Genomic DNA, 15508 nt, shown 5'->3' with positions numbered 1-15508 from the left:
CCCCCCTTCCATATCATTGCAATAGCTCATTGTAATAAAAAAAATCTTATTATGTGAAATAGCTTGGACTATTCCCCCTCTCCTTTTTCTTTCTCCCATTCCATTTCCCTTTTTTTCTTATTGATTACATTTTTACACCATATTTTATCTTCGAATTCAGCTTTCTCCTGTGCTTCAACTATAAAAGCTCCCTCTACCTGCTCTATTAACTGAGATGGTTCATATGAATATTATCAGTATCATTTTTCTATACATGCAGTTCATCCTCATTAAGTCCCTCATATTTCCCCCCTCTCCTCCAATCTCCATGCTTCACCTGAGTCCTCTATCTGAAGATCAAACCTTCTGTTCAGCTCTGGCCATTCCAAAAGGAACCTTTGAAATTCCCCTGGTTCATTGAAAGTCCATCTTTTTCCCTGGAAGAGGACATTCAGCCTTGCTGGGTAGTTCATTCTTGGCTGCATTCTAAGCTCTTTTGCCTTCCAGTATATTGTATTCCAAGCCCTAGAGCTTCCAATGTAGCTGCTGCTAAGTCCTGTGTGATCCTGACTGCAGCTGCACGATATTTGAACTGTGTCCTTCTGGCTGCTTGTAATGTTTTCTCTTTGACTTGGGAATTCTGGAACTTGGCTATAATATTCCTGGGGGTTGGTTTTTTGGGATCTCTTTCTCAGGGGGATTGGTGGATTCTGTCCATTTCTATTTTGCCCTCTGCTTCTAGAATATCAGGGCAATTTTCCTGTAGTAATTCTTTGAAAATTATGTCAAGGCTCTTTTCCTGATCATGACTTTCAGGTATTCCAATAATTTTCAAATTATCTTTCCTAAGTCTGTTTTCCATATCAGTTGTTTTTTCAATGAGATATTTCACATTTTCTTCTAATTTTTCATTTTTTGGTTTTGAAGTATTGATTCCTGATTTCTGGTAAATTCATCAATTTCCCTGAATTCTATACTTTGTCTGAAGGATTTATTCTCCTCAGAGAGTTTTCTTATCTCTTTTTCCATCTGGCCAATTTTGCTTTTTAAAGCATTCTTCTCCTCAATAACTTTTTGAACTGTTTTATCCATTTGACCTAAGCTGTTTTTTAGCATGCTATTTTCTTCAGCATTTTTTTGGATTTCCTTGACTAAGCTGCTGACTTCATTTTCATGTTTTTCCTGCATCTCTCTCCTTTCTTTTCCCAGTTTTTCTTCTAACTCCCTCATTTGATTTTCAAAGTCTTTTTTGAGCTCTATCATAGCCTGAGCCCAATTTCTGTTTTTCTTGGAGTCTTTAGATGCAGGAGCTTGTGCTTCCTCATCTTCAGACTGAGTATTTTGATCCTTCTTGGGCTCATTTGCAAAATATTTCTCAATGGTCTTCCTCTTGTTTCTTTGGTTGTTCATTTTCCCAGTCTAAGCCTGTTTTTTGGGGGTGCTTCCTGAGCTTTTGGGACACTCCCACAGGGGTCTCAGTGTGTGAGGCTCTGTCCTCCCTCCTGGTCTGTGAATGAACATAAGCGCCCCCCTCTGCTATGGGCCTGAGGTGGGGGGCCCCTGCTGTTCTATGGGAGGGCCTAGACTGCGATCAGGATCGGAATGTGGTCAGAGCTCCAGAGTCCTGTTCCAGGGGCAGAGGACAGAGCTTGCAGTTTCTCTTCACTCCCCTCCCTCAGCTCAATGGGCTCATGCCCTGGGGGCTCCTGCTTACGGGCTCCACCTGCTTCTGTTTCAGGGTCTAGGCTGCGGAAAGACCAGGCTGCTGGCTGTGTGCCCTGAGGGCTGGGCTCCCCGTACTTGCTCTGGCAGAGGTCCCCCGCTGTTCCCCCACTTTGTGCCGGTGCCCCCTGGGGTGCAGCTCAGGAGACTCCCCCGCTGCTGTGAGCTGAGGCTCCCAGTGCCCTGGGGCTGCCTCCAGGAGGCTGAAGTTCTTTGGCTCTGGTGGGCCACCCCTCTGTCGGGCTGCCCCTCTGGCCCCGGGGGAGCAGAGCCTTTCTCCTCTTTTCCAGGTTACCTTGAGTAGGAGAACTGCCTCACTGGGTCCCTTTGTGGGTTCTGTCTCTCGAAAGTTTAAAGTCTTTAGTTTATGAGTTTTTATCAGAGAGCTCCTAAGACTTGATCCCTTCATGTCGCCATCTTGGCTCCACCCTCTAAAAGTAGAAATCTTAATGCCGGTGCTGAAATCTCTTCAGAGTCATTATGATTTAAAAGTTGGGGTTTAAAAATGTCAATCAAAACTGAAGATGAAACACTAGTGATTGTTGAATTTTCATGCTTAAGACATTACTGTGTCATTTAAATTTTTGCATTCTAACTTTTCATCTTGTGTGAGGAAAACAAAATTGCAATATTTATTTTATTTAAAGAGAGGAGATGATGAAGATGAGGAAATATACTTTTAGAGAAATATTTTCTCTTAGTATTGTGACATTCATTACCTCATCCAGTGATCCAATGACTTTGTGTTGGCATGATCAAAAATTTCACCAATCAACTCTGTTGTATTGAAGGTCGCAAAAGCCTTGGTGCTTTCTAGTCAACTCAATAAACGTTTATTAAAACTTATTATTTATCAGGAACTATTCTAACTAATGGGGGATTCAAATAAGGAACACAGTAAGAAAGGTCTCCTTTAGGACCTTACAATCTAATGGAGAAGACAATATACAAAATGGAAAGTGAAAAGGGGGAAAGATTTGAAGGTGAGTGGAGAAGGTATCCAACCCAGAAGCAGGAGGATAGTGGAGTTAAATCCAAAGAGTAATGCTGATGTGAAATGTGTTCACTGGGTTTCCAAGTTTTCTTTAGATGAAGGCTTTGGATGTAGCATTTACTCTACCCTCCTACCTCCAATCAGAATGGGTAGAAACAATTGAATGTTTAATGAAATGTGAGTACTAATGAGTTTGCCCATGAATATATTATAATGAGAGTTAGTGATGATGGAGCTAAATTCAGGTTTAAGCTTGATAAAACTCCAGAAAAATCAGTCAATTATATGTTCATTTTATATGTTTATTATGAAAATTCAATATAACCATCATCTGTTATACTTAACTCTAGTAAATTATCAAACTTTGTGAAAAACCTTTATTAGCTGCTGATGAAAGAACTACAACTGCCATACCAGGATAAGATCATCCAAAGACAAACACTGTATAATATTTCTTATGTGATCTGACAAGAAAAAGTCAAATGGAGATAAAGTATATGGTCAAGGGATCCAAGCAGGAAAATTTTCTCTAGCAAGGCTCATCATTCTACAAAAGTATCATCCAGCAACTGCCATTCACATGACAAAATATAGCAGGATGTTCTGTCTTTTTTACAACTAAAATATTTTATTCAAATATAAGAAAACTATATGAGCTTAAAAGAACCTTAAACTTTCTTTTATTAAAGCCTGTATTAAATTTATATCTAAAATGATTAAAACTTTAAATTGCATTGAGACTTTTGGAACACCTTCTATATTTGGATAGGCATCCAAAAAAAAAAAAGCATCAAGGGGCAGCTAGTTGATACAATGGATAGAGCACCAGCCCTGGAGTCAGGAGGTCCTGAGTTGAAATTCACCCTCAGATACTTAATACTTACTTAGCTGTGGGCAAGTCACTTAACCCCATTGTCATGCAAAGTTTTTTTAAAAAGCATAAAATATTACTTTTTGTAATATTGTATTGGGGTTGAACCAGGGGAGCAACTATTTATTTTTATATTTTACTGTGACTAAAATAATCTACTGGGTGGTCAAAGACAAAATAGTCTGAAGGGACTTTTCACAAAACAAAAAAATTACTTTCTGCCTTAGGATTTCACTATTCCTGCTTCACAGTTTGATTCAAGAAAAACTTTCCTATTTTTGACTTTCCATTTTATGGCCAAATATCTTTTTTCCTTGTTTAACTTGTCTGAGCCTAAAAATGTTGAAAATATTGAAAATATAACTTCTAAGTATTTTGTTCATGAAGATGAGATTTGGTTTGATTCATACTGTCTTTTTATGATTTCAGCATCTACCACTGAAGTGACCACTTCATATGGTAATTGTTTTTGTTGCTGCTTTCTAACTTTGTGGAATGTAGACACAGTATGCCTTGGTCATTCAGAAGGAATGATGTTTAAATTTAGTTCAAATTAAATTAACTATTATTTGTTGAGACCATGTTCTCTGCAAACTGCTGGGAACATAGCTTCCTTACTCCTCCACTATTGTCTACAGACAAGTCTCTCAAGTTAACTGAAAAATCCTAGTTTCTTCCATCTTTCACAATTTTTGTCTCTTCCCAGCATGAAAGTTGGAAAATCCTAATTCTGTTATCCTTGAGTTTGGGAAACAAGATCATCTTTACTCTTCCCAGAACTTTCATCATTTTATAAACTTTATATTTGATTTGATTAGTATTGTATGTCCTGGATTCACACAGTAACTCTGCTTCTGACAGCCTGTGTATGGGACCTTTGACAAATTATTTCATCCCTTTGAAATGAGAGCTGTATTCAGTCTTCAGCCTGATTTACAATACTGTTATTCTATTATATTTTATACCAAAAAATGTACTTCCTAACAGACAATCTAATCTGTGTACATTCTAAATTGTCCCCTTCTTCTGACCACTCACTCATTTCTCTGTCAAAAGATAGGATGAAACATGAAATCATATGTAATGTATAAATGACAAATAATATATGAATTTGGGAGGTAGTTGGATAGTAAAGTGCATAAGACATGGAATCAGGAAAATGAAATCATGAAATCAAATTCTGACTCAGTTATTTTCTTCCTGTGTCCCTGGGCAGGTAACAACCTTTTTCAGACTTATAATAATGGGAACAATAGCATCTATCCCACAATATTGGTGTAAGGATCAAATGAGATATATGAAAAAACTCTATATACTTAAAAGTCCTGTGTATATATACATATGATTGTGTTCATGTATGAATAATATGTGTGTATGTAGACTTATATTATTGCTACTGATAATAATATCTCCAATCCTGGTTGGTGAGAATTTATAGACATTGGTTGAAGTTATTTTTGAAATATCTGTGAATGTAGCTATCCATGTAATACTATTATTACACTAAGTATTTAAGAGTGGGTTGTATTATCATTTCCAGTCTTTAAGAATCACCATTAATATGGGTATGTGAACAGATGTATTATGTCTTAGTACTTGTCTGTCATTCCCATCTCACTGCTCCTTCAAAGACAAGAGACTATGATGACTTTATACAAAGAAAAGAGAAAAATATCCATTCTCTAATCTTTGTATTTCTGACTATTTCAGGGTTACATGTAAGGACAACTTCCCTATTTTCAGTTTTCCACTTAAGTTAATATCTTATTTCTTGGCTTAATAACGCAGTGATTTTAAGTGTTGTTAAATGTTTAAATTTAGTATAAATGAGACTATACCCTTCAGAATTCTTAAATGGGGATTTGGTTTTAATTTCTATTCTCTTTTTTGTGATTTCAGCATCAACTACAGAAGTGACCACCTTGTTTGGTAATAAGTTTGGAATATGAAGTCTAAATTAAATGCAATAAAAGCATGTCTATGGCTTATCTGCTCTCTGCAAAGCATCCAGCACATCAGTCAATCAATAACTTTATTAAGAGTTTCCAAGATCTGAGCACTGGGGATGCAAAGAAAGTCAATGATAGTCCCTGTCCTAGAGGAACTCACTATTTAATGAACAAATTATTCCTCTATTCTCATAGATGTATAATAAGCATGACTCTGAAGACTAGTGAAACATACTCCATTCTTCAATCTCTCAAAAATTTGCTTTTCAGAGTTACATAAGATAAATGCTTATTCTAATTTTATTAAATTTGGTGAGTCATTGCAATTTGTCACGATTTTATAAACTTTGATGGAAAGAGCACTGAACTGCAAATCAAAATACCTGAGCATTAGACTCAATTTTGCTACTGATGACCATTTGACCTTGGCTAAGTCATTTCATTTTTTCTGGCACTCAGCTTTCTCATGAGTATAATAAGTGAGTTAGGCCAATTACCAGCTCAACATGGAGCCAATTTTCAGGGTGAAGAGTCTTATTCAAACCCCCTGATGATTTGATATACCTTCTTCACTTCTTACTTCATTCTTTCAAGACAGAACAAAACAGAAAATTATATGAAGCAATTCTAACAACAGATAATTCCTGTTTTCTGAGGACTAGTGGAAAAGTTCAACCCTAGTAGACTCTTAATTTGGTGGTGGGCTGCCCTCACCAAAGAATTCATCAGTCACCTCTGAATTGCTCAAGGGCTCATGAAGGACCATATATAAAAATGGGTCATTCAGTCCTTCACAGTGACATCAAGGGATAATTTGTGGGAGATTAGTAGCTCCCTGAGATCTGGGAATGATTATTTTTGTTTTTATTATTGGTGTTTTGTTTTTGCCTTTCTTTGTTTTTCCAAAACTTAGCATAATGTCTGGCAAATGGTAGAGGATGTGGTAACTTCTCTTTATATCAAAGAGAAAAAGCTAGGCAAGTTTCCCAGGCATCCTTAACGCCTTTGATTTACTGTTGCCTCCTATGGATCCATTATTCACTAATTTTTCTTCTTTTGTTGTGAATCTGATAACTATTCATGAAGTCACAACCCAGAATATAATATTACCACTTCAATTGGTAGTACTATACATCTAGAGAGATTGCAGTTTCTAACTTTATCATTGTCAGACTGGAAATAGTTTCACTTGTTTGGCAAAAATATAAGGATGTATTATAACTTTTCATAAACAAAAATTCTGACTTTTGACTTTGGTATTCCATGGATCAATTCATAGTTTATTTCAAAGGGGAACACTTCCATATTTTCAATTTCCTTTTTCAAAGTTAGTATATTGTGTATGTGCTTAATGTGAGGAATAAATCTTGAAAATGAAAAATTATTATGAAAATTCTTATTCTTTAAAGAGAGAATATAGATTTTACTTACAGTCTTTTTTTGCATTTCAGCCTCTACCAAAGAAGTTACCTCTTCATCTGGTAATTGTTTTTGTTTTGTTTTTGCTGTTTTCTTGCTTTATGAAATGCAGAAATGCTACAGAATTCCTTAATTCTTGAGAAAAAATATTTTTTGTGTTCAAATTAAATTAAATCAACCAATATTTATTTATTGTACATTTTTCTTTGCAAGGCACTGAGTTTCTTGTGTTGTAACTCCTACACTTTAAGGATCTGTCATATGAGTACATGACTCTAAATGAATTCCTACCATTAGAATTACTTCATTTTCAGCCTATTGCATTACAAGCTTGTCTTTGAAGTCAAATTCCAAATCTCACTTTCATAAACTCACTATCATAAACTTACCCCTTCTCAGATTTAAAGGGTTAGCCATATTTCTTATAGTCTGGAATTTGGTATCCAAGTCCATGCTATTCTTTCCATTTCCTTCATGATTTCATTCATGTTTATTTGAAGAGCTTTGGATTGGGAGTCAGGAGATTTATATTAAAATTTCAACTTTAGGGGTGGCTATGTGGCATAGTAGATAAAGCACTGGCCCTGGAAGTCAGGAGTACCTGGGTTGAAATCCAATCTCAGACACTTAATCATTACCTAGCTGTGTGGCCTTGGGCAAGCCACTTAATCCCGTTTGCCTTGCAAAAACCTAAAAAAAAAAAAAAAAATCTCAACTTTGCCTCCATTTGGCTAAGAAAATCTGGGACAAGCTTTTTCATCTTCTGACCTCAAGTTCCCTCATCTGTACAAGTGAAGGAGCTGGGACTAGACAATCTCTGATTTATAGAACTTTCTAGATTGAATAGGTCTGACTACTAATCAATCTAATTTGTAGATATTGTAGACATCCTCTCCTTCCTAACCTAAAACTCACCACACTTTGTCAAAAATAATTAAAAAATTAAGTGATATGAACTATGTACTTAAGAATTTTGCTCTTTCTTTGCAGTTCCAGTGGGAGAGGAATTGGAAAGAATAGGGTTCCATGAACTTTTGGAATAATCTGTGAATGTCCATCAATCAGGCTATACTTGTGTACTATTATTCTATTACCAATTTGAAAGTTTCTTCTGTTATTTTTAAGGATCTGTCATTCATATGAATGCATGAGGTAGAGAGAGACTCCCTCTTTCCAATTCAATTTTTGCCATTCCTAGATATATTTTCACTTATTCAAAGACAATGTTTCACAAACAAGACTTCTTACTATCAGCCTAAGTATGCCTATATATTTTTATAATTTGAAGAGGAAAAAATTTTCTCTTTTCTATTTGATATTTTAAAACCTGCATTTTCTGTCTTTTCCTAATATGACTGAAGCACAAACCTTCTAAGTGAAAATTAATTTTTAATTTAGTTGTTCATAAATTATAGGATATATATATTTTATTATCATTGATAGCTGATGTTTTTTGCAATTACAGCATCAATTAGAGAAGAAATAATTTCACCTGGTAATTATTGTTATTGCTGATTTCTTGCTTTAAGTAATGTAATATAGGACAAAATGCCTTTAGCTATAGAGAGGAATGATGTTTATATCTATTTTAAATTGAATCAGTCCAACATGACTGACCACCTTGATTCTCTGCAAGGCCATGGGCTTGTAGATTCTCTGTTTTCTGACTATTAGTTATAAATAAGCCTCTGAAATCAGATCTGTTTTTTCTCACAACCTTGTCTCTACAAGGTTTAAGAGGATAACCCTTCCCTCTAACAATCTGGATTATGATGAATGAATCCCTTCTACTAGCCTTCATGATTTTAGAATCTTTAATGTTAAGAACACAAAACTGGGAGATAGGAGCCAAGTTCTTCTCCTAGTTGGCTGTATGACCTTGTGTGTATGGCTAACCTTGTATAAGTTATTTCAGCTATATGAATCTCAGTCACTCATCTATTTCTTCATTCCCCTTTAGTCATAAACATGGGATGGTTGCACAATGGATTTCACAATTAGCCACAAATTCTCTACTTCATTGTTCAAAACTTCTGACATGTGCTTTTCTGATTATAACCTATCATTAAACCTCTCCCTATGCCTCACCCCTGCTGCACCTATTCTTCACATTCTTTTTTTTTGTTTTTTTTTGGGGGGGGGGTTAGGTTTTTGCAAGGCAAATGGGGTTAAGTGGCTTGCCCAAGGCCACACAGCTAGGTAATTATTAAGTGTGTGAGACCAGATTTGAACCCAGGCTTTTTATCCACTACGCCACCTAGCCACCCCCTATTCTTCACATTCTTTTCCAATTTCTTATACCCCCTCTACACATGCTGTGACTCAGATACACTACCATACTCTCTCCCATCTCAGTGTCTTAGCCCTTCCTAACCTCCACACCTGGAATGCTTGGATTCCTCACCTCAGCCTCATTCCATTGGATTTCTTCCAGGCTCACTTCAAATCTCACCTTCTTCAGGAGCCTTTCCTGATATTCTTGGCTACAAAAGTAAATATCATTTCCTTCCAGAATATCTTCAACTACACTGCAAAACCTCCATTAAAGTAGGTATTCTTTAAGGATAGGAGTTGCTCCTCCTTCTATTTATCCCTTTATGAAGTCCAGTATTTAGCATATATTAGATGGTTAACGACTGAGTGTGGAGTGATTGTTTTTCAAAACCTCTACCATAGAGCCCTTCTCTGACTGTCCTCTACCTCTAACTTCACTTTTCTCCCTTCTCATTCTTGACCTGTCTACAGAGGACTTCACAATCTGGTTCCAACCTATCTTTCTAGACTTATTTTACATGTAATCCAATCAAATTGGCCTTTGGTCAATTTCTCAAACAAGGAACTCCATTTCCCATTCCTTGTGCCTAGAATATATTCTCTTCTCATCTCATAGAATTCCTCCCTTCCTTCAAAATGCTTCTCAAAACATAACCAACATGCTTTCCCTCATTCCAACAAGTGCAAGTATGTTTCTTTCCAACTACTTGGATTGACTCTCTTATTTTTTTCTAATTTGTTGTCACTTCTCCATTCTGTCACCCCTTTGTCCAGTCACACCCCATTTCTTGTTAGTTCCTAGCTCTGCATTACTGCCATCATCTGCTTTTCTCACTCAAGCTTATTGCACACGTTGATTCCAACTCCACTTGGAAGAAATCATACAACCATGCTGACTTTGTAGATTAGATATGCATGTTATCCAGCTTCAGTTCAACTTCAATAGGGGCACTACAACTAGTCATTCTTCCCTGTCTCACTTCTCTATCTTGATTCCCTATCCCATTTCCAACAGAAAGTTTCTTCCATTCCCTTCTCATTTCTCCCACACCTCTACCTTCTGCCTTCTCAGATGATACATTCATTTATTTTCTGAAGAAAATTGAAGCAATTCACTGAGTTCCTTAGTCTCTTCATCTCTAAACCTCTTGACATAATTTCCTCCTCTCCCATCTTGTCACTACTCTCTTTAACGAAATATCCCTTCTCCTTGTTAAGGCCAAACGTTCTCCTTTTTAACTTCTCCAAAAACTCTGTTATTTTCAATCTCTTGCCTACCTACTGGTTTTTCCATGTTATCTTCAAACATACTTCATTGTCCCCAGTGTTTAAAAAAAATTCATTAGACCCAACTATCCCCAAGATATCTTTCTGTATCTCTTCTCTCTTTTTTTAGTCATGCTCCTAAAATAAGTTTTACACATCCTTAGCATTCAAATCCTCTCCTCTCACTGTCCAGATTCACTTCATTATGGATTCTGAATTCATTATTCAACTGAATGCAAGATTGCCAATGACTTCTTTTTTTTAACCAATGACTTCTTAATGGTCACATCTAATATCCTTTTCCTTCATCATTATCCTTACTAAGATCAACTCAATTCAATAAACACTTATTAGACACCTACTGCTAAGCACTAGGGAATAAAACAAAAGAAAGAAAAATAGTCCCTTCCCTCAAGAAGTTTGCAGTCTAAAGAGGGAAGACAACACACAAAGGGAAGCTGAAAAAGAAGGGATGAATTATCAGGTGAGTACATCATAATGTGCCATGGAGAAAGCAGAGGCATTGATAGAAAATAGTAATCTGGGATATTCAGAGCCATCTAGGAAGGAAGACTGGGTAGGAGTTTCTTCCTCTACCCTCAGGCAACTGGAGGGGCTGAGAAAGTGCTGAGTAACAAAAATTGATTCAATTTGTATGGTGAGAATGAGATTGTTTCCTTTCAGCTTGTCCTGAGGGAGATATAATGTTCCCTAAAGAAACCAAGCAGAGGCATTGATAGAAAATACAATTACCTAGAATGGGCAGAGACTTTGGTAGGAAGTTTCTCCTTCCACCCTTCAGCTCTCCAATCAGAGGAGAGAGGCAAGGGCTGAGTCTCAAAACCTGAGTCAATCTGCGTGGTGATGAGATTGCATCTGATCAGATTGTCCTTAGAGAGACATGATGTTCCTTGGAGAAACCAAGCAGAACTGCTGATGGAAAACATGTTACCACTGGTCACTTACTCTCTTGAATGTTCTCTCCTGTCTGGGTTTGGGAAATGCTGCTCTTCCCTGATTCTCCTACTAACAGTCTGACCATTCCTTGTCTATGTTTTTTGCAGATTCTTAAGTTTTGTGATACCCATTAACTGTGGAGGTTCATGAAGATTCTGTTCTGGATCTTCTCTGTTCTTTTATGGGGTCTTTCTTGGGGTCAACATCAGCTTCCATATTGATTTGCAGATGACTCACAAATGTATGACTCATAGATTTATTCAACCCAGGTTTACCCCTGAGCTTCAATTCAATATCATCTATTACTGATTGGAAATTCAAATTGTATGTCCCAAAGAAATCACCAGCCCTACATATACAAAGCAGAATTTGTTATCATTCTAACCCTTTCATGAACTTCCCTCTTTCTATTTATTATGATTCTAATTTCTAAAATTTATAATCTCAGAATCATAATTATTTATTTCCTCTTGACTCAGGTATCAAATCTTGCCATAACTTCCTCCTAAACATCTCTCCATGTGACCCTTCTTTTACCACTTCACACAATCATCACTTTGGTTCTGGCTCATTTCACTTCTCTCCTAGGTTATTCTAACAGTCTCCTAGTTCATTTCCCTGTCTCAAATCTCTCTCCTTATTCCAGATTGGCTTTGATATTGTTTTCAAATTATTTTTTTGTTGTTATTTAGTTATTTTTCTTTTGCGTCTGATATTTCATGACTACATTTGGGGTTTTCTTGGCAAAGGTACTGAAGTAGTTTGTTATTTCCTTCTTCAATTCATTTCATAGATGAGGAAACAAGGGTAAAAAGTGATAAGTGACTTGTCCACAGTTACACTGCTAGAGATTTGAAAATTGTTTTGAATTCAAGTCTTCTGCTGCCAGACCCAGAGCTCTAGCAACTGTTCTACCTGGCTGCCCTCAGTATTATTTCACTTTTGCACAAATCTGACCATCCTCAATCAACTGACTCTAAAATAAAATACAAATATTTATCTTCATATTTTAAAGTGCATCACAACCTATCTTTCTAGCCCTGTTATAATAATCATACTGTAAAATCCAGAAAAATTGACCTTTGCTATATTTCTCACATAGGGAATTCCATTTTTCCATCTCTGTGGTCATTACTTGTGCCTAAAATGTATTCTTTTCTCATCTCATAGAATTCTTCCCTTCCTTCAAGATGCCTGTCAAATGCACCCAACATGAAGTTTTGCCTTTTTCCAACAATTATTAGTATCTTTCTTCCCAACCACTTGAATACTCTCTTTATATGTATTCTGTACATACTTAGATATCTATTTATTATCCATTCAAATGTAAACTCCTTGAGAGTGAGAATTATTTCATGATTCTATATTTTTATCTTCAGATCCTGGAATATCACCAGGACATAGAAAGTGCTCCATTAATAAATAAGAATTTATTAAGCACCTACTCTGCTAGTTCTCTAGCTATGTTGTTCCCATTAACTGTGCCAGAGGGATACAAAAAAAAGGTGAAAGGCACTGCCTTCAGACACAGTCTAATGAGGGAGAGAATATGCAAACAACTATATACAAATCATGCAGGATAGATAGGAAGAATAAAATAAAAATTTATTTATTAATGATTGGAATTGATTATCACTATTGTCTCATATTGTGATTTTCAGATCGTAGAGATCTTTTATTTAGACTATCGAATTTTTGGTTTGTTCAGTTTCTTTTTTGGCTGATTGGTCAGATCTCTATCAAGAGGGAGAATACATCAGAAAGTAATGTGAAGTATAGTGTGATTAATGGACAATGTTTACTTTCAGGGGACCAACATAGCTTTAACCCATGAGCTGATCACTTAGTTTTGAGTTATCAAAAGATTCGTAAATCAACTCTATTATCTATGTGTTCCATTGCCTAATGGTTCATTCAATTTAGTTCCCCTTTACCCTCCAAATGGTGTTGAGGGATATTTTTATGTAGGATATGATACTCGTTTTCACACAAAAAAAGAGAAAACTTCAGGGATGTTCCAGCCTTAACCCTCTTGATTAACTGCTATCTCTCCCCTACAATCTATCAATCATGAATTTGCCTAATTCTATTTTCAATTTATTTTCTATGTCACCTAAACCCAAAATATCAAAGAATTCTTTTATATAATAGTGACAAAACAGGAGAAAAATCGGTTTCTAATTGTAGTATGATTGTGACTGGAAAGATTTTCATGAATCAAAGATAAAATACTTTATAACTATTTATAAGAAAAATTTCTCTTCTACCCTAGGATTTCTCTGATTCTGATTCATCTTTTCATTCATGAAAAAACATAACAAATTTCTATTTCCCATTTTAGAATCCACCATCTTGTAATTATTCTTTTTTTCTTTTTTTGGTATTTATTCTTAACAAATTTGAAACATAAATTACATAAATAAAATATAACTCATAAAAGTCTTGCTTCCTGAAGATGAGATTTGTATGATTTCCACTATCATTTTTTATTTCAGTATCAACTACCAATATGACCACTTTATATAGTAACTTTCAATTGCTGCTTTTTTGATTTCTAAAATACAGACATGTCCCTGAATGCCTTCATTATTGAAAGGGAATGGTGTTTGAATCTAAATTTAATTAATTCAACCAATAGCTACTGAATACCACACATTTTCTCCATTCCCCTATTGTTAGATACAAATGGGTCTCTAAAGTCAAGTTTAACACACTACATTCTTTAAACTTTTATAAACCTGCTTCTTCTGAACTTCAGAAAAGGTAAAATCTGTTTCTAATATTATGGAATTATGGAATTCTAATGTTATGAAGAATGATAGTGAGTCTTCACCATTTTAGAAGTCTATGGTTTGCATCCTTGTTTGATGTGATCAAAAATAATGACTCATATCAATTTAGCCCTTCACTTCTCTCTGATCCCCTTTCCACATCTCAAACTGGATGTCCCAGTATGTCTAAGATCAAATTCATGAAATTTTCTAAATGAAAATATAATGCTTGAAATATTTTATTTACAGTGTTCTGTTTGCAATTTCAGGATCAACCACAGAAATGACCACTTTACCAGGTAACTTTTTTGCTTCTTTCTTACTTTATGGAATTCAGATGTGCTACAAAATATCCTGACTATTTAAAGGGAATAGTGTTGATATCCAATTCAGACTATATCAACCCATAATTACTACCTACTCTTTCTGAGAGGCCATGGGCCCCTGGTATGTCTATTTTTCCCTCTATTATATAAACTGAGTCTCTAAAAACAAGTCATATGTTATAATTTTTCTATCTCTCATAAACTTTCCCCTTCAAAGTTTGAGAGGGTAAACCCTACTTTAAATGTTCTAGCTTGTGGTGGACAAGTCCTTTCTATCACCCTTTAAGGACTTTAAAAATTGTACTGAAAAGGACACAGAACTGAGAATTAGGGGAATACTTCTTTCCCTGACCTGGTACTAGTTACTTCATCTAAATGTACATCTGTCTCCTCATCTATTTCTTCACTCATCCTCTGCAACACTGGGATGGTTGCACCTTGGATCTCACAATTACTCCTTTATCAAAAACTCCAATATTCACCTTTCTGACTATAACATATAATTCCACCTCTTCCTATGCCTCAGCCCTTCTATACCTACTCTTCACTCTTTTCCAACCTTACACCTTACTTCTTAATCCATTCTCTGTGAACCAGATACATAGATCTATAGCAAATATTTGAATGGGATACTCAATTCCCTGTCTTTGCATTACCTGTCCTCCATTCTTGGAATGCTCTGACCCCTCACTTTGAACTCTTCATTTTCCTGGCTTCCTTCAGTTAAAATTCCACCTTTTGCTAGGAACCTTTCCTTGTATTCCTTAGGTGCAAATTCAAATGTCTTTTCTCCTTCAGATTATCTTCCTCTATTCTATATTAATTCTCTAGTGCCTCCTTTAGAAATCTCCATTAGAAGGGCAGTCACGTGGCACAGTAGACAGAGCACCAGCCCTGATGTCAGGAGGACTTGAGTTCAAATCTTGCCTCAGACATTTAATACTTACTTAGTTGTATGACCTTGGGAAAGTCACTTAACC

At 35.9% G+C, this 15508-nt stretch overlaps 1 protein-coding gene across 5 annotated transcripts in view; it reads left to right on the top strand.

Moving 5' to 3' along the window:
- The window catches only part of LOC141521178 (scavenger receptor cysteine-rich domain-containing protein DMBT1-like), a 96326-nt gene that overhangs the window by 54301 nt on the left and 26517 nt on the right, over positions 1–15508 (top strand). For 4 of the 5 annotated variants that reach the window (XM_074233441.1, XM_074233439.1, XM_074233438.1 and 1 more), the window contains 4 exons: positions 3996–4025; positions 5466–5495; positions 6967–6996; positions 14472–14501. In XM_074233441.1, the coding sequence (XP_074089542.1) occupies positions 3996–4025; positions 5466–5495; positions 6967–6996; positions 14472–14501 (120 nt within the window). The remainder of the gene's footprint in view (positions 1–3995; positions 4026–5465; positions 5496–6966; positions 6997–14471; positions 14502–15508) is intronic. The other variant, XM_074233440.1, reaches the window with a different exon arrangement.

Source organism: Macrotis lagotis, chromosome 4 (assembly GCF_037893015.1).
Source record: "Macrotis lagotis isolate mMagLag1 chromosome 4, bilby.v1.9.chrom.fasta, whole genome shotgun sequence".
In the NCBI taxonomy this organism is placed as follows: domain Eukaryota; kingdom Metazoa; phylum Chordata; class Mammalia; order Peramelemorphia; family Peramelidae; genus Macrotis; species Macrotis lagotis.
The sequence above is the reverse complement of the archived record's forward strand: the minus strand, read 5'-3'. Positions and strand labels throughout refer to the sequence as shown.